This window comes from Zosterops lateralis (assembly GCF_965231275.1).
Source record: "Zosterops lateralis genome assembly, chromosome: 10".
Classification (NCBI taxonomy): Eukaryota; Metazoa; Chordata; class Aves; order Passeriformes; family Zosteropidae; genus Zosterops; species Zosterops lateralis.
The window spans coordinates 8,468,145-8,485,509 of NC_139770.1; the positions used below are offsets into that span (position 1 = coordinate 8,468,145).

Below are 17,365 nucleotides of genomic sequence, written 5' to 3' on the forward strand. Positions count from 1 at the left end.
AGTGTGTTATTTTTTTTCAGTTGAATAAGTTATTGCATGCATACAGAGGGAGAACATATTTTATTTTGCAAGAAATATTAGGTGCTTTTTAGCTAATGCATTGCACCAAAAACTCAACCTTTGGAAGATACCCAGAATAGAAAAATGAGTCCAGTCTCAAAATTATGCACAACCTAATAATGGAAGAAGGCACACAAATTTTAGATGTCTCAAGAGTTTGTAATTTTGTCATCTGATCTGTAGTATTTGTGCATCTCTGCTGAATGAAAATCTGCCAATCAATGTGCATCTCTAGGTAGTTAATATGTGTAGGGAATAATAAACCTTCTTTATTTAGGATTCTCTCAGCTGTCCCTGTTGTCCAACAGAACAACCTCTAGTGATAGACTGGTGGCAATATTTATTTGTTTAAAGAAATTAACAAGTAAAAAGGTTACTTTGTTTTATTTCATTATTTAAATGGTCCACTCCAGTAAATTAGAGAAAATTTTTTTCACATATCTAAGAGAGGCTCCCTTGTTCTATATTGTCTTCTCTTTTACCTGTATTTGGTTGAGATTCTTCATGTAATCTGCAAATTTTTTTCTGTCATTGTTTTAAATATAATACGGAAAGATTTGTCGCAGTGATTCAGTTTGTACTTATAGAAAATTGAGGCAGATGAGTTACACTGATTTACATATTTGCAAATATATGCAAATGCACAGTACTGCCATATGGTCTTAGGTCCCCAGAAGTGCTGGTGACCTACTTGAGTATTTCAGTTAACAGACTATGAGCTTTTGCCTCTTCGTGTTTTATGCATTTCAAAAGGCAGTATTCTTATTTTCTATGTAACATTTCTGAAAAGGATCCTACAATGTTTGAATTATGCTAAAGCATCTGTGAGATCAAAGTCTTCCTTGTTGTTTCCTGTAGCTGGATCGATGTTTTCTGCTGCAGAAGGCAAGAGATCCTCATTTGTGAATTCTCTGGGAAAACTAGGAGGGGCTGTAAAGCCCGTAAGTTGTTTCCACGGTTTTCCAGGACATCTGGGGCGAGGAGATTCTGGGCGATCTAACCCATTAAATAAAGAAGTATCAGGAAGAATTAGTGGCCCTGCAGGTGTACTGGTTTCCTCCCTTGCACCCCCTGTACCTACCAGCTCCAATGCAGTTTCAGGACTGGATGATGGGGGTGTTTCATTTTGACTAAAACCCCTTTCATCTGACTCCTCAGAAGATCTGGAGTTTGGATGTTTATGTTTATTCTTTTTACTGTGTTTTTTATGCCCACACCCATGGCCACTTCTGTGCCCACAACCAATGTCATGCCTGTGCCTTTTGTCATTGTCACGATCCTTTCTACCTCCATGCCTGTTCTTATGCCTGTGTTTGTGCCTTTGTTCATGCTCAGGTTCACCTTCACCTTCTGGTTCCTGTCCATCGTCTTTCTTCGTTTCTGTGCTAGGGCTTTGGCCTTCTCCTTCATTTTTATCAGCATTTGAAGCTCCATGTCCCTGGGTTAGCATAGAAGCAGCCCGGAAAGGTGTGAATCCAGGAGGTCTTCTTGCAAAGAACAGCTAAAAGACATTGCAACAGTAGCCGCATTTGTTACATGAAACAGAACAATTGCTTTAGATGCCAGAAATCCAGAAGCTGGCTCATGCAGTACATGAATCATTTAGCAGATTTTTAAATAAAATCTAAACTAAATAATTCTCTCTTCTGTGATAAGCACACAGATATAAACACCCTCCCAAATACTTCTGGAGTATCTTAGCAGCTGTATGAGTAAAAGAAAAATTTCTGTATCACTGAAATTTTGTCAGTGTAAGAGAGGAATTATATTACAGACAGCAAAACACATGTACTGGTTTTAATTTATGAACAATATAGTTAGATTCTAGGGCTAAATGTCCTGGCACTTGTTAGAGTGAGTTACATTCCCATGTATAGAACCAATTTATGATGAAGGTGAAGACATCTCTGAGTAGCATAAATGGCAAAATATCCAGAAGATCTGTGTCATTTTGTTATAGAAAATTAACTATTCAATTTTTTACTTCTAGATTTGACATAAGCATTTCAGAATGCTGCCTGGAAATAACACACAGAGATTAAAGCTGATAATATCAAACATTCTGTTGTTATTGAGTCATCTCTACTCCCTCATCAGTATTCAACCAGAAGACAAAGGCTGAATACATCGTGTACAGTCACGGTCCAACACAAGTTTCATTTCTCTCCACCAAAGTCTCTGATCATTATCTAACTTCAAATCAGAGTTATTTGGGTTGAAGCTAAATTTGAAAGTTGATATGGATAAAGTGTTGTAGTGAAAATAGAGAGGAGAGACATTAGTTGATACATAACAAATGAATTTGTAGTTATGAAGGTCCTGAGCACAGTGAAGTTATTAGTTATAAGGGCAGGGTAATCTGTCTTTATTCAGTGTCACACTGGAGTCTCTGCAGTCCTCAGAAATATCTGATAATAAAAAATATTTGTATTCCATTGTGAGATTTCCAAAGTGACTCGCATTCAGGACTGGTTCATAGTGGGTCTGAATAGGAAGAAATTGGAGGAATCTTACCAATTGCTGCTCTTCAGTGCAGTTCACCTGGGGATACATTTTATTCTGCCATGGGATCACATAAATTTGTGCCTCGCAGGACAGTGATGCCTGTGAACAAAACAAAAACCAACACATTAAGGCACCAAAACTTCAGATACAAAGGAAGAGACTTGGGCCTGAAAAAGAAACTTTTTTTTAAAATAATACTTTAAAATCCTAGCAACTTTAATCAAATATTTATGAAATCTATCTTAGTGATGAATACTTCTGTATTGGGACACATCATGGCTTAGCTTTTCAAGGTTATAGTATGCCTGTGTGAGCACTTTAATTCAACTTTGGATTTCAGTTTGGATCTTGAAAATTGGATTTTTCATCTCCATCACATTTGAAGCACTAACTGCATAATCTTCATTATATTCCTAAGAAATATTTTTTGTTTATGGTGTTTGTCCTACTAAAAATTGGGAAATTGAAATAAAGCCCTATTTTTTATTTTTAGTGCCTGCTGCACTAACAAATGTTAAAATCTCACAGGTAAGCACTGTTCATATGGTGGGAAAAGGGATGGGAGATAAAAGTCCTCTCCCCAAACAACTCCCTTGCCAGTGGTTTCTGGCCCTATCAGCATTCCTTTCCAGTGTCCACAACACATTTTCCCGCTATAAACAGCATGACACGCACTCCAGAAATGTCATTCCTTTGCACCCAAGTAACAGTCTCATGTTTTCCTTTGCTGCAAATTCACAGAGTCAGGAGTATTGCAGCAATTTCATTTGGCAGCAGTCTTCTCCTCTCCCTTCTTAGACTGATTATTATCAAAAGGAAATTCCTTTGGTTTTGCAGTGAGCACTGATCCTGCAGCTGCAGTTTAAGTTTCAGGGTTTCTTAACTTGGGTTACAAACAGTAAAAGCTGTCCTTCTTCTGGGAACAAAAGTTTAGTGGGAGAGGTAACAGGGCCCACGATGTGATTTTACTTATTTACTGATGGAAATTAATTTGTCCATTATAAACATTACAGTTGGCAAGATTATCATTACTTACACTGTTTGATGTGGCTGTACAGTCTTCATTAAGTTTTTCAAACTCACTTTTAGAGCAGTTTGTCTTCCAGACTGTAAATTTTACCTGGTACTTTTTTCCTGCAACCACCTGAAAAATTAGCAAGAAGGCTTTCTGTGCTAAAGGCGTTTTATTGAAAAGGTTTCGCAGGAAAGATGATTTTCTACAAGCTTATACTATTTATATTCTACAAGTCCTAACCACTGGGCTCACATATGTGAAGAACAATATTGAAATGTTTGGCAGTAAATTTATCTGCTTCTAATCAAGTAACTTACTTACTCCAGATCCTAGTCTCAAAAATCCTAGCATTGAAACTGGAAGAAACAGAAAAAGTCAGAATAATATCAGGCCCACAGTTATTAAATGTCTGTAGTAATTTCATTAGTAACAGATGAAACAATTAGTGATAGCACTGTAGAGAGCCAAATATGATGTCAGAAAATTGGAATGTGAGTAAAACAAAGTGTGTGATGAACGGGCTCAGTTGAAAATGAACCTATTTGCCAAACGAATTAAAGAGAGAAACTGCAGAGGTTCAAGAATGTGCCTGCTATGAGTTCTGTTAGTATTTTTCACAGAGCTTGAAATAATATTTCTTCCTTTGGGAACATCAGGCAAGACATGAAATTTTATTTCCCTGAAATCTGTTTTAAAGGTATATGCATGCTAATATCAATCATGATAGGGAAGTCAGAAGGAAAAAAAAAAAGTTTGAAAGAAGAAAAGGCATAGATAGTATCAGTAAGATAATATGAACTATTTGGAAAAATTCTGGTGTGCTTTTAGTGCCTTCTCCAGTGACACCTCATGCTCAGGTATAGTTATGACCAAGTATTTTCTGAACTACTCTATTGTCAAAATTTCAATTCTATCCTAAACTTCTGTTTTGATGTGTTAGGATAGTAAACAAGGCTTATGCAAATGCAGACCAATATTATCCTCCTGATTCCTTGTCCTTTATCAAGCTCTATTTATCTGTATGTATTAAGTTATGCACTAACGTCCTTTTCTGAATCTAGCTAGAGTATTACTAATAGCACAATCAGTATATAAAATAACAGATTTGTAAGGGAAATTAAGATGCCTCTTTTCTTGGACCATACAAGAACTGTAGAGTGGACACTGCCTAAAATAAGGAGAGTATTGGTGTGATGGATCAAGGGAGTAGTCCTGTCTAATAAAACTTTTATATGTTGAAAGTCAAAGGTATGTTATGATGGTAAAAAGTAGGGTAGACACACAGAAATCAAATGCCCTGAGCCAACCTTCTTCACATCCCTCTGAAATCATTTTGTTTTAAGAAAAAAATAAAATTCAAGAGATGGGAAACTTTTGAATCATTTTTGAATGCAAGCCAATGTGGATTAGATTTTACAGGGAAAATTGTATGGATATTTCAGTTACCACATGTATCAGCACTTAGACAAAGACATTATTTCAAATCTAAATACAAACTTAAGGTAACATTTAGCTCAGGCCAATAATTAATGTCATGTCTGTTCCTCAAATCTGTGATATATCCCAACCTGAACTGTCGCCGATTCTATTTCTCCACCTTTATAGTAGAAATCATCATTGCTCTCCGAATTATACTTCTCTATAGAAACCTTCAGTACTTCTTTCAGTTCTGGACTGTCATTTGGGATAGTCCTTGGACAACCTGGGCAAATGGCAGCAAGTACCGTTTCTTGAACTGAAAGAGAACAACAGGTTTCAGATCTAAGAAACAAAAGATTCAATGTAGATAAAGGCTGGGAAAAACAGTTATAAACCCTGCTTTCTGGAACTCTTCATATTTGGGTCTATGAAATGAAAACAAAATGAAAACAAAAATATATTTGAGTTTTGTATGATCAGCAATATCGTATCTTGGTTGTCTAAAAGAACATCAGCACCTACTGTCACATAGGACACTTAACAACAGTTTTCTTGTAGAAACAAGAATTGCGTGTGCCGGTTGTAGGCAGACAGAAGATATAGAGAGGGAGCAGCTACATGCATGGAAAGACCTGATTTGGGTGAAACAAGAGGTGCATGTAACTGGCAGTGAATTTGTGTGTTGAAGAAAACCTAGTCTGAATGGGTGAGAATGCAGCAGTTATTACATGGAACAGTATCTGTGTCCAGATATGATGGAGGAAAATGTAACAATGGATAACAATAAGACACTGAAAACTTTGGAACTTTCAAAACTGATAGTGCCTAAGATATACCTGGAAGCTTGCAGTCGCTGACGGTATCCACAATCTCTGCCTGAAGATTCTGAAATGCTTTGGCCTCGCATTTAGCTACACGCTGGAGTCAAAAATGCAAAACAGCTCGTTATTTAGAAATACTGAGCAAGCTTACATCCTAATAACACCCTAAAACAGAATCCAGATGAACTATTTGTATGTCTGCATTACAGAAAAGATAAGGATGTCTACAAGCCAGAATCATATTTTATGGAGAACTCCATGGAATTTCTGTCTCAAACTGTAAAGACCAAAACGAAAATTACACAATTATCAAATCAAACATTAATGAGTTTCTTGTATTTTCTCAGGTCTTCTAAAGGAACTGTGGTAGATAACTTGCTTAAAACTGCCTTGATATCATGAAGCTGGAAGATACTGATTCTGGGGTTTTTTAAAGATTATAGAGTCTAAAATGAATTCCACTATTCCAATGATTAAAAATGGTGATAAGGAAAGAACTAGGGGCAATGAATACATCCAGGAGAGACTGAGGTTTTGTGGTAAACAGAAGTCATATTTTGCAAATTTGTCAAAGTTCTACAAAGCATCAGCAAAGGTGGGTAAAGAGACTTCTTGATATACAGAGATTTTAAGAAAGGTTTTGGTGAAATCCTTTATTAAAGATTAAAGAAATGCAGTTAACTGTAGAATAAGAAGGAAGGCTTAAAATTCAGCATCAAGGTGTTAGGGCTATGACAGTTACTTGAAAGTGTAATCATAAAAATCTACTTAGTAGTATTCTAGAAAAACTAATTAAGAATAATATCAAGGCTTATTATCCAGGTTAAAGGGACTGACATAATGTCCCACTATAGCACAATGGTTCATATGTGTGTTGAATAGAGGGTGCAATTCAGGCCCTCCCATTTAAAAATTAATAGTACAGAGCTAAGTAAAGGTATGAGAAAGCTTTCATGGAATTTGGTCATTCCAAAGTATGGAATATTCTTGGAATATGGTATCCTAATAATATCTGTCAGTGATCTACTAGCAAGTTCAGGGGATAAGTACTTATAATCTAATTCCAGAAGCCCTGTGTGACCAAAGCAGTATGTGGGTGAGGCAATGCTGCTGCAGTAGGTGAGGTGACAGAAGTCATCACCTCTAGGTGACAGCTGGGGAAACTCAGACTCAAGCAGATTAAGTAACTTGCTTAAGGTTTAAGGGCACATGGGTAATGGAGGGATTTGCTTCAGCTAGTCTGACTCTCATGCTTCTGTTATTTACCAGTGTTGTCGTTCTTTCCTTTTTTTATCAATACTTCTGAAAGATTCTTGAGATGTACAAGGAGTAATTTTGAACAGGAGAGGCTCTTGAATGTAACACTCAATGGTGCATTTCCTCAACTGCTAGAACAGATGCCAGTTTGTCCTTTCCTGTTTACCACCACTGTTCATAGTGACTCTGCATTCCTGCCCTTTGCCTTGTGTTTGCAAAATCGTTTTTCTGATCCCCTCATGAGCTGGTTCAGGGAGGTCAGTTTGGAGAGAAAGCCTCTATTTTTGGTACAGCTGTTTCAGTTCCAGGTCAGTGAAGCCAAGGGGGTACCTGGGTTTGCAGCACTGTTTAGCTGCATTATGTATATTTGTTAATAAATTTCTTTTGAGGCTATTATTTGGACTGTGGTAAAGGTTAAGTAATAACTCAGCTACTGACTTTTCTGAGAAAATATGTCTTAGGCTGGAAATCATGCTAATTTTACTCATCACTTTTTGGGTTATACATGAGTAACTCCTTGAATATCTGGATAGAAACTTACCAAGGGATTTGTTATTTGGGTAAGACTGGTTAGATTCTGTAGTGTAATCTGTAAACCTTTCAGTAGTCCTCTTAGTTACTGATTCAGAAGACATGGATGTCCTCATTGCATGAACAGATAGTTATGTGTAAGACTGGATTTAAACTTTGTTCATGAAATGAAGCAAGACTATAAATATTTTCTTGAGTCATATCTCAATGATTATTTGTTAATGTGATTTTTTTTGATAAAGATATTTTGAAGATTACTTACACCTCTAGAAGTGATTTTGCATTCTGGAGTTAAATCTTGAAATTGGTCTTTGGAGCAATTAGTCTCCTCAATTTCATATTTAATTATGTAATTCCATCCAGCTACCACCTGGAAGAGATATTTAGGTTTTACATTATGTAAAACAATACAAACTTGAAAGTTAAACTATTAAATGAGATTAGCAAAGAAAGCAAAACTACTCATCTAGTGTCTTCTATCTGTCAAATCGCTTTGCACTTATTAAGCCATCGAGTGTTCATGGACAGCAAAAAACCCCTTGTCCTTGCAGTACAAAATGTAAACCAAGTCCTGCTTTTGTTGTGCACTTTGCATTTGGTGTCCATTTCTGGCAAGCCTGCAGCCTCATGCTGCTGGAGTTCTTGCACTTTCCTCCAAAGATCTGTTACTTATTACTCCCCTTGACAGGAAGCTGGTCTAGATAGATGACTCCAGTAACAGAGCCTGGCAAGTCCTGCATTCCTGAGCATGGGACACAGTAAAACAGTATCTTAATCATGTAACTTTATACTGCTGGCATCATTTTTTGTTGAGTGTTCTGCATTTATCATCTACCCATAATTGTGTCTATCCTGGGCTTTACCTTCCCACGCACACTTTTGTCCAGGTTCATAACCCTTTTTTAAAATTTTCTCTCCGGGAAGCTCTTCCATTTTCCTAAGAGTGGCTACTTCTCACTCACAAAACCTCTCCAAATCATAGTCTTGGGCCAGATAACATTGGATTAAAAAGGAAAAACAATAAAATATAAGAACTTTTTATCCCAGATCAATTGAATTGACTTTTCTGACTTTTCTCTGTTTGCCAGAGGTGACATGATGGTTCTCTTTCCAGCTGCTGGATTGCAGTCTGTCTGCATCATTTTGTCATGCGGCTTCAATGTTATGCAAGTTTGTCTTTCAGCAAAGAGGATTGCTGCCATCAGTAAATATAAAGAGGACAGTGTGGTTTAAATCATGAGTCAAACTGACATGACCAGAAGTTGCTTTTTGGCTAAGTAAATACATACAGGTTCAAAGAAAAGTGTTTGTGTTTGCTGTTGCATTGTACACTAGTTAAAAACCAAATAAGAAACTTTACTTTCTAGCAATGTCACACCAATCTATAGGAGAGTCTTCCAAAGGAAGGGAATTCTTGCATAGAATATCAGATGACACAGAATTTCTGCAACCTGAGTAGTCATTTCTTTCAAAACAGATACATTCATTAGCAGAAATCTTGCAGCAAGTGGCATGTTGGGTTTTTGGGTTGTCTCACCCATTTTTCCTATGTGGGGTTTAGCTGTCCTACAGCACATAGCAGCTGCTGACAAATGGGCCCTATTGCCTGCAGAAACAGAGATGCCTGCTGCTGTTTGAGAGGCTGGGGAGTGTGTGAGACATCTGTGCAGGCTGGCAGCTTTGGCTCAGCCCCTAGGAGGGATCTGCTCCTGCTGGAGCCTCAGGCCAAGGCCAAAGGAAGTACCCAGGAGGATTCATGTGCCAGCACAGAATGCAAATAAACTGGTGCTAAACAGTGCTTAGAAGCAACTGCAGATAAAGAAAAAATGTGTATATTATCAGTTGAGAGCTCTGAAAATCCCGTGGGTAACTGTTAATGATTCCTTATAAATGAAGATAACTATTCATTGAGTTTACTCTCTATATGCATTTTGTATGCTTTATTATTAAATATAAGCCCTTTAATGTCAGAAACATACACAAAGTACCTGCTTTGGGTTGGATTATTTTAGTAAAATTTAGAGAAAATTCATGCACAAACCTGTCTCTTAGCTTCTTTTATTTCCACAAGCTTAAAAAGAGCAAGTTCATCACTGTGCTTGTTAAACTTTTGGACGGCTTTTTTCAGAATTTCTGACACTTCTGAACCATCACTTGATATATGATGAAAGCATCCAAGACATGGAGCCTCTGTAAGTTTTATCTTTGACACATCTGGAAAAGAAACAAACCAAAAAACATAGGGCTTCATGCAAAACAGCCTTAGGTTTTCATTTTTCCTATCTGGTAGTGAGCAAGAACATGTCCTACTTTTAACTGGTGTGATAAGCAAACCCTATATTCCAGTTTCAGCCTGCAAAGACATTTTTATATTTAGGAACATCCTCTGGTTGTGGTGGCAAGGACCATCCATGACCTTGGGGTCCAGGCATGGTTTTGGCAGTGAACCCAAATCCAGCAGTTATTGAATTTCAGAAAAATCTTGCATTGTAGTTTTGACACCATTAAGGAAGGTACATTACTTATTCAGCCCGGGTAGAGCCAGTGGAGACTACGACTAAGGGCATGATTTTCAGATTCTTCAAAGCTCACCCACAGTGTGCAGCTGCTTGCTGTCCTCACCACATTTCAGGATGGGCACTTCAGCAGAAGTGTTTGGGCTCACCAGTGTGAGCTGCTGTGACTCTGAGTGCCCCAGGGACTGCAGTTGGACTATTCTGCTGTCCCTGCCAATTACCACTTGGTGCTACCTTCAGGTTTAACCAGCTGGATTGGCTGTGGATAGACAAGCTTGACAGGCATGCTCAAACTCCTGTTTCCTACTACTAATCCTATTAACTCTCTTTCCTTTCTAGTAATCATGGATTGGATTTTCATAAATTAATTTTATAGTTCAGTACATAAATTAATTTCACGAGTCACTGAGCTTGAGAATGGAAGTGGGGCAATATGTGGTCTCTGTGGAATTGAAGTAAAATTTGTGTGCCTGATCTTCAGCTGGCATAAACTGGCTTAAATGGAGTTATGCCAGTTTGCACCAACCAGGAAACCAGTCCAGGGTCAGTTAGATCAAACTGTTCCACCAAAGAGGCTGAACAGTGTGGTTCCAATACAGTGGGGAAATCCCTCACCTGTCAGGTGTGACCAAAGTCTGGCTCTTCATATTTCTAGTATGTTTTTGTTTTTCAGTAATGACAAATGGATGTCTTACAGAAGAGCGTGAGTACATTTTCAGTAAGTAGTCACAAAGGAGATAATGAACCAACAGCACACTGACTTCTACACCAACTGTGGTCTCAGCACTTTCATAAGGTCTATGCTGAACAAACATGTATTCTTTTTTCAGAATTGCTACACTTTGATAAGAAGAGATGAGTTCCTTAGGCTGAATACCTGATTCATTTAATTTATATATGGGGATTTTTTGTTTCCTAAGCAAAGATTCAAATGCAAATTTACTGTGTGTTCTCTGTGGGATTCACACAACTTTTGCTGGCAACTAGGTGTCACCATTGCCCTACAAATGCAGCATTTGTTCAGTGCAGAACATGGAGTTTGTGTACTGCAGTTCCTAGAAGGACACTGTCTGTAAGTAAAACCATTTCAGCTTTAAACAAGATAGCTAGGAACAAAAAACAGATATCAGCTGCCAAACATCTCAGAAACTGGGGTGAATATTTCTGTATTTAATAGTTAGACGGATATATTGAAGCGAGCTTGGGTATGTCTTTCAGAACACCAGGCATGGAGATCTCAGTTGGAAAGCTTTAAAACAATGTGATAACTTTTTAATAACAGAAATTCCTATGTGAATGTAACAGTCAGATATGAATGCATTATAGGTGAAAAATGTGTTACTGCTTATTGTTAAGGTTTGAAAGATCAGTCTCTTACATCATTACATCACTGCCAGATTTTTATTTTGTAAATGAATTTTTTTTTGTTGTTTTCTTGTTCAGGGTAAATATTTGTTTTGGTAAACTTTAGCAGAAATAATTCAGACATTCTTAGATTGGAGAAAATCAAGGTGCAATTTTGTCATAAAAAGTTTTTTCTAATAATTTCTGGGACAATTTTATACCTAAATAAGTAAGGACAGAAAGTTGAATTGTGAGAAGTTGTATGTAGTCTCTTAAGTTATTGGTATGTTTTTGGTCTTAAGCAAACTAAGTTTTAACTTGGCATAATTCTAGTGCTTGAAGAAACTTCCTACACACACATGTGCTGGTTTTTATTACCCTGGGCAGAAACTGCCTGTGCTTCACTAACTTAGTCTATGTGTGTATAACAATGAAGTGAAATTTTATCTTTAACATGTAGTTGCTTACAAAAAGTTATTTATGAATGTCTGACTAGAATGATAAGGAGCTGCTATGTTTAAAATTACCTGGAAGTCTCAGTATTATATTCATGCCATTCTTATTTGTCAATGTATTTGTTGAATGCTGTCCTAAATAGTTACATACCTGAGAAAATTTTGCACTCTTGTGAAACATTAGTTGTTTTATCAGCATCATTCATATGAACTCGAGCTGTGCATTCTCCTGTTTTCTGCAAAAACATATGGCAACAATTGTCTGAAACTTGCTAAAGAAAAACACAGTGCTTTAGCTATTGAACACAGCTGACAGCTGCAGACTGATTCTGGGGAAGGGGTTCATGTATGTATTTGTTGTAATGTCTAACTTGCTGTTTTGTTACTGAAAAAGGATCAGTTTTGTTGATGGTGGGGAAAGTAGAGGACAAATTGAGCAGATAACTTGAAGGATTGCTTTGTATGATGTGTACTGATTAACTAAAGACTTTACAGTCAGAACAATGGAAATGAACACGTGCCCATGAATAAAGACTCTATAAACTATGTATTTGTCCATTTTCCTCTCTGCTAGTACAAGATGTGCAGCAATGGTCATGGCATTTCACATAGATTCAAATTATATTGTCGCCATCATCCCTTCCTGTGTACTGTGTGAAAGAGCAGTGCCATCCCCTGGGGATGTGCAGTGTCCTTTCAGTTTGTGTCCCTGATGTACCTCCCCTGGGTGCTCTCTGCCAGCATGAGCCAGACATGCTTGGCACTGCTGAAAGCCCTCTGCCAAAATTTCTGCTATAGTGCTTTCCACGGTAGTATTTGGTTCTGCAAGTTTCCATTATACATAATTAATACCAAGTTTTACAGTCCTTAACACTCTCACGGTGCACAAATCTTATGTTGGGTTTATTGTGAACCTTCATATTTGAAGCACTGAAATGTTCCTTTCTGCATATATTCAGGATTGTAATGGAAAACTCAGAATTATAATGGTTAACTTTGTAGTTGTAAACATTTCTGTACTCTAGTCATATAAGCTCTCAAAAGCAATGCAGCTAAAAAAGTTAATTCTTCTACTGTGTTTATCCCCAGGTAATTGCAGTCCTGGTCATTATGCTGATTTCTCTGCACAGAGAACTTGTAAAGAGAACAGATACTTACAGCCTCTGCAGATACTTTATAATGACAGTGTTGCCAGTGTTTGTTTTCCTCAGCTGAACAAGTGCTTTCAAGTATTCTGTATTTCACATAGAACTGTGGGTCAGGACCTGCCTGGATTGAAACAATATACATGTCATCATTTGCATGGTAATAAAGTGAAAAGATAAGATAAGAGTTTCAAAAAAGTAAATACTTTTCTTTTGTTACCTTAGATTTTATAGTGTGGTTTTCCATTAGCTGCTGGTCTCTCAGATCTTGGTAGTTCAAATATTAAAGTACCTAATTATATTATTTAGCCCTTACCTACAATGGCAATATGTTTATATAATAGATACAATATGCTCAACTACCTTCATTTTAGCTTGTAGTACCAATGGGTTTAGAACCAAAAATAAGTGGTTAGGTTTTATACTCTCATTCAAATGTACTCCAAAAAAGCCATTTTGGGTGGCTGCTTGGATAGTTAACATAATTACCAGCTTGGACTGTGCTCCTGTCTGACTCCCTTGATGACACTCTTAGCCTCCTCCCAGATCTGTCCACTTTCCTTCTGTACAGCTCCCCTGGCAGCCCAGAACCAGCAGCCAGCAGCCCTCGGGCAGCCTCTGCTCCTCGGTACCGGGGAACTGCAGCTGCCCAGCCTGCACGGGAAGGGCTGAGCAGGGATGTGCTCTGGAGACAGCCTTGGGCAGTGCCTGCGGTTTTCCACGGCATTGAAGGCTGGGCTGCAGGGCAGGACAGCCTCAGGAATCCCATAAGATGAAATAAAAAGCATTAAGCAAAGTTTGCCCCAGCCAGTATAAGTAGTTCAGAAGTTGGTAAATCAATAATGGGGCATTTTCTCCTTGCCATAAACGAGGTAGTGGGTCTGTGCCTACAGGTGACAGTGACAGCACTGTGAGGTTTGTGGTTCATCCTTTAGAGAAGACATAATGTCAGAAGTTACTAACCTTTTACAGCCACTAAAAATGCTCTGCCAGTGTGACTTTTCAAAGACATGTATCAATTAGAGTATCAATGCTGCTGTAGTTTAGCAGCATTGATACTCTAAACTGATTATTCTAAAATAGCCAGTTATTGTTCTCTGTCTCTGCTGGGAGAATTAAATGATAATTTTTGCTTTAGTGCTACCAAAAAAGTGAGGCTGAGCTGATGTGGTTAGCATATACTGGATTTACACTGATGCAGACACAGAATTATATTCTGCCTTCTCTCAATTCCTGTTGTGTATTGCTACAGGTATGAAGAAATGTAGAGGTACCTCATAAAATGGCTGTAAAAAAGGATGAAAGGGGCTCTAAAAATATAATAGACTTAATCCTCAATAGGTAAATTTTGACTTTTATGGAACTACATCAGATTATACTATTTGGGACTTAAAAAGAGCCAAATTCTGTTCTCTGTTACAGTGTTCTAAATCTGCAACAAATCAGCTCACTAAGTAAACAAAGTAAGAAAAGATACTGTTTCAGTATTATGTGCTATTAGTTTGTTTCATTATTATTATGAACATCTATGCCTTTAACTGGGGCAGGTTTAGTCTTTCACTAGTCAGCTTTTATGTTTTATTACTCTATCAATAATGAATGTACATGAATATGTAATAACCAGCTATTTAATTAATGCATTCAACATTGTGAGACTAGTGAGGAGTAAAATCTATACTCTTTTTAGAAAAAGAATCTCAAATATGAGGAAATTTCAATTGCAGAATTCTTTTCTCTGTTTTTTACTTAGCATCATAATCAGATCAATGATTCAAAGTAATAATTGATTTCCACTTCATATCTTTTAAGAAAAGGAAAGATGGATATCTAGAGAAGGAAAGATGAGTAATAATTGCAATAAATATGTATTCTGAAAAATAGAACATTGTTTAAGATAAAATTCTGAAACTCCTATCTCTCCTTTGGGAACACCAGCAAAAGGAAGGTAGGTGGTACTACAGCTCTGATATAGAGATATTTGCATTTGGCTGTTGTTAAGGATGTATACAGTTCAGTGAGAACAGTGAGACTATTCATTTACTTAATATTAATTATATAAAGGGGTTTCTGATTTTCCTTTTAGTCTCCAGATGCTAAAATCTCCCCAGTGTGTAAACAGGAACACGAGAATGCAGGTGCCAGGAGATGTGGGTAGTTTGCTGTAAGTGTTTAGCAATGCATGGCTCCTTTCTGAGGTCAATTTCTATCTGGGTAAAAGTGTCTTGTGATTTTGGAGTGCAAAATAGTCTCTCTAACACCGGATTTCTTGTGGTTTACATCTGAAAATCCAATGCAGTAGAAAAAAATGCTAATGTTATTTTCAAGTAAAATAATGCTTTTCATTATTATGGTAATACCATCTTTGTATGCCTCTCCGAGGTAAATACTCTTTTGTTACATTAAAGCTATACAGAAGGACTCCAGGCAAAGGATCATGTTGCATTCTTCTTTCTTCTGTAATTTTAGCTGTCATCCTATTTGACTAAAATACCACCTAGTGCTTCTAGATAGATCTGTAACTTGGGACTGGTGTCAATCAAATGATATTCACAAACAATTCAGAATATTGCCAAACTTTATCAGGTGACTCTTTTTTATGTGCAGCACCAGCTCTTTCCAAGTCAAGATTATATTCATATTTTTTAATAAGTGTGGTTTTGCTGTTGGTCTGAAAACCTTACAGATGATGGAAAGGGGTAGAATTCCCAATAAGGAAAAAAGAGAACAGAGTGGAACAGTAAGACAAGTTGTGCTGGTGGTAGAAATTTTCTATTCTTTAGTCCTTGCATTAGTAAGCAATTCACCAGCACACAGAGTTCTGCTGATAAAAACATAATATACATCCCTGCTTGTCACAAGAACAAGTATCTTACTGTGCAAGTCACTTTAATTTTTTTAAAACGTTTTTGGAAGACACAGTGCTGTCATGCTTTCCCCCTTATAAACGAGATGGAGATAAGCTGATTCAGAGTGCATAAACAATTCCAACTTTTTTTTTCTTTTTTTTTTTTTTTTTTTTGCAAAGTCTACTTACAGTTCTCTTGGCTTCCATCACCACGTATAGAGCAAATTGGTTACCAGTTGCTCTGTCTTCATTGTATTTCTTCAGTGCTGTGTCAACAGCTTTGAAGACATCAGGGTCATCACAGTCCGAAAACTCCAATGCAAGAGGAACGGCACTGCTAGAGAAAAAACTACAGCAGAGTGCTAATACAATGAAGGCCTTCATAATTGGATGAAAAAGGCCCTCTGAATTAGAAGGCTCCTTAAAACCAAATGGAAAAGGAGTGTCTGACAGGATTTTAGTCACCTCTTCTGTTTTTCAGGAGCAATAGTTAAGTAAACAGAGTGGGTTGCTGGGGTTGGTTGGTTCTCATCATACCTGTTTATACTGCAAATAAACTTTTGAGTTTATCTAAATAAACTTTGTTTGTTCACCAGAATGACACTAAGGTTATCCACCTGTCATCAAGATAACAGGATAAATGGCTAGAGCTGGAGAATGGCTGGAGAAGTTTAGGCAAAGCAAAACAAAAGAGAAGTGCCTGTAGCTTTCTGACTTTGGAACACCTAAATGGCTACTGAGAATGAATTTTACAAGGCTTTAAAAAAACCACCCAAGAAGGTCACAGTGGCAATGGTGTTTTGGACAACAACCTTGTAAATTTTATAGATCTGTTTAGTGTTCAGGCTCCAACAGTTCTGGGAACCATAGTACTCAGAACATGTTTGAAAAGTCTTTGAACAGATGCATATGTTTGAATGTCACGTAACCCTTCAATAGCACTTGATAAACCTTGTCCTTCATGGTCCTGTTGGAAAGTCCATCTCTGCTGCCACGTGGAGACTGCTGGACTATGGATTAATCAGTGATCACAGTGCTTTGTTATCGTTACAGATATGTGACACCCAAGAACAAAGGATTAAACCCTGTGGTCCAAGTCTGGCCAAGCCAGGATTAGAGCTGGCTGAGAACAACTGCTGCTTGTCTCCTGTGTTTGGCTCCAAATAGCTTTGCTTTGGATCTGTGAACACCTTGGGATTGCCTTGGTCCCTGTGTTCCAGCTGTGTCTTGCTGTATTGGGTTTGTGTGGCAGGGTTTTGATAGCAGAGGATTACAGGGGTGGCTTCTTTGAGAAGCTGCTGGAAGTTTCTCCTATGTCTGACAGAGCCAATGCCAGTCAGCTTCAAGATAGATCCAGTTCTGGCCAAGAGAGTCCATTAGTGCTGCTGGTAGTGCCTCTGGGATAACATAGAGAATGGAAAAAAAAATGGAACTGGGAAAGAACAGGAGAGA

At 37.6% G+C, this 17,365-nt stretch overlaps 1 protein-coding gene across 3 annotated transcripts; it reads right to left on the bottom strand.

Moving 5' to 3' along the window:
• Nucleotides 1–427: 427 nt before the first annotated feature.
• KNG1 (kininogen 1) lies at nucleotides 428–16,405 on the bottom strand. 3 transcript variants are annotated; one of them, XM_083868924.1, is made up of 11 exons: nucleotides 16,103–16,403; nucleotides 13,082–13,192; nucleotides 12,075–12,159; nucleotides 9,650–9,822; nucleotides 7,871–7,978; nucleotides 5,836–5,917; nucleotides 5,149–5,315; nucleotides 3,602–3,709; nucleotides 2,575–2,664; nucleotides 1,402–1,561; nucleotides 428–1,056 (listed from the first exon to the last, which is right to left on the bottom strand). In XM_083868924.1, exons 1-11 carry the CDS (start codon nucleotides 16,295–16,297, stop codon nucleotides 869–871), a joined length of 1,467 nt encoding a protein of 488 aa, XP_083725050.1. In that variant the 5' UTR covers nucleotides 16,298–16,403; the 3' UTR covers nucleotides 428–868. The 3 variants fall into 3 exon arrangements, with proteins under 3 accessions (XP_083725050.1, XP_083725051.1, XP_083725049.1); XM_083868925.1 differs by having other exon boundaries at nucleotides 1,408–1,561; nucleotides 16,103–16,402; XM_083868923.1 differs by having other exon boundaries at nucleotides 428–1,561; nucleotides 16,103–16,405.
• Nucleotides 16,406–17,365: the final 960 nt, after the last annotated feature.

Bases quoted from the DNA above. Each gene is read 5' to 3' on its own strand.
- KNG1 (XM_083868923.1), bottom strand. From the start codon at position 16,297: ATGAAGGCCTTCATTGTATTAGCACTCTGCTGTAGTTTTTTCTCTAGC. The intron at 13,193-16,102 runs GTAAGTAGACTT...GTTTCAATCCAG, and splicing joins TGATGGAAGCCAAGAGAACT to GCAGGTCCTGACCCACAGTT. The intron at 9,823-12,074 runs GTATGTAACTAT...TTTCTTTTCCAG, and splicing joins AGAGTGCAAAATTTTCTCAG to ATGTGTCAAAGATAAAACTT.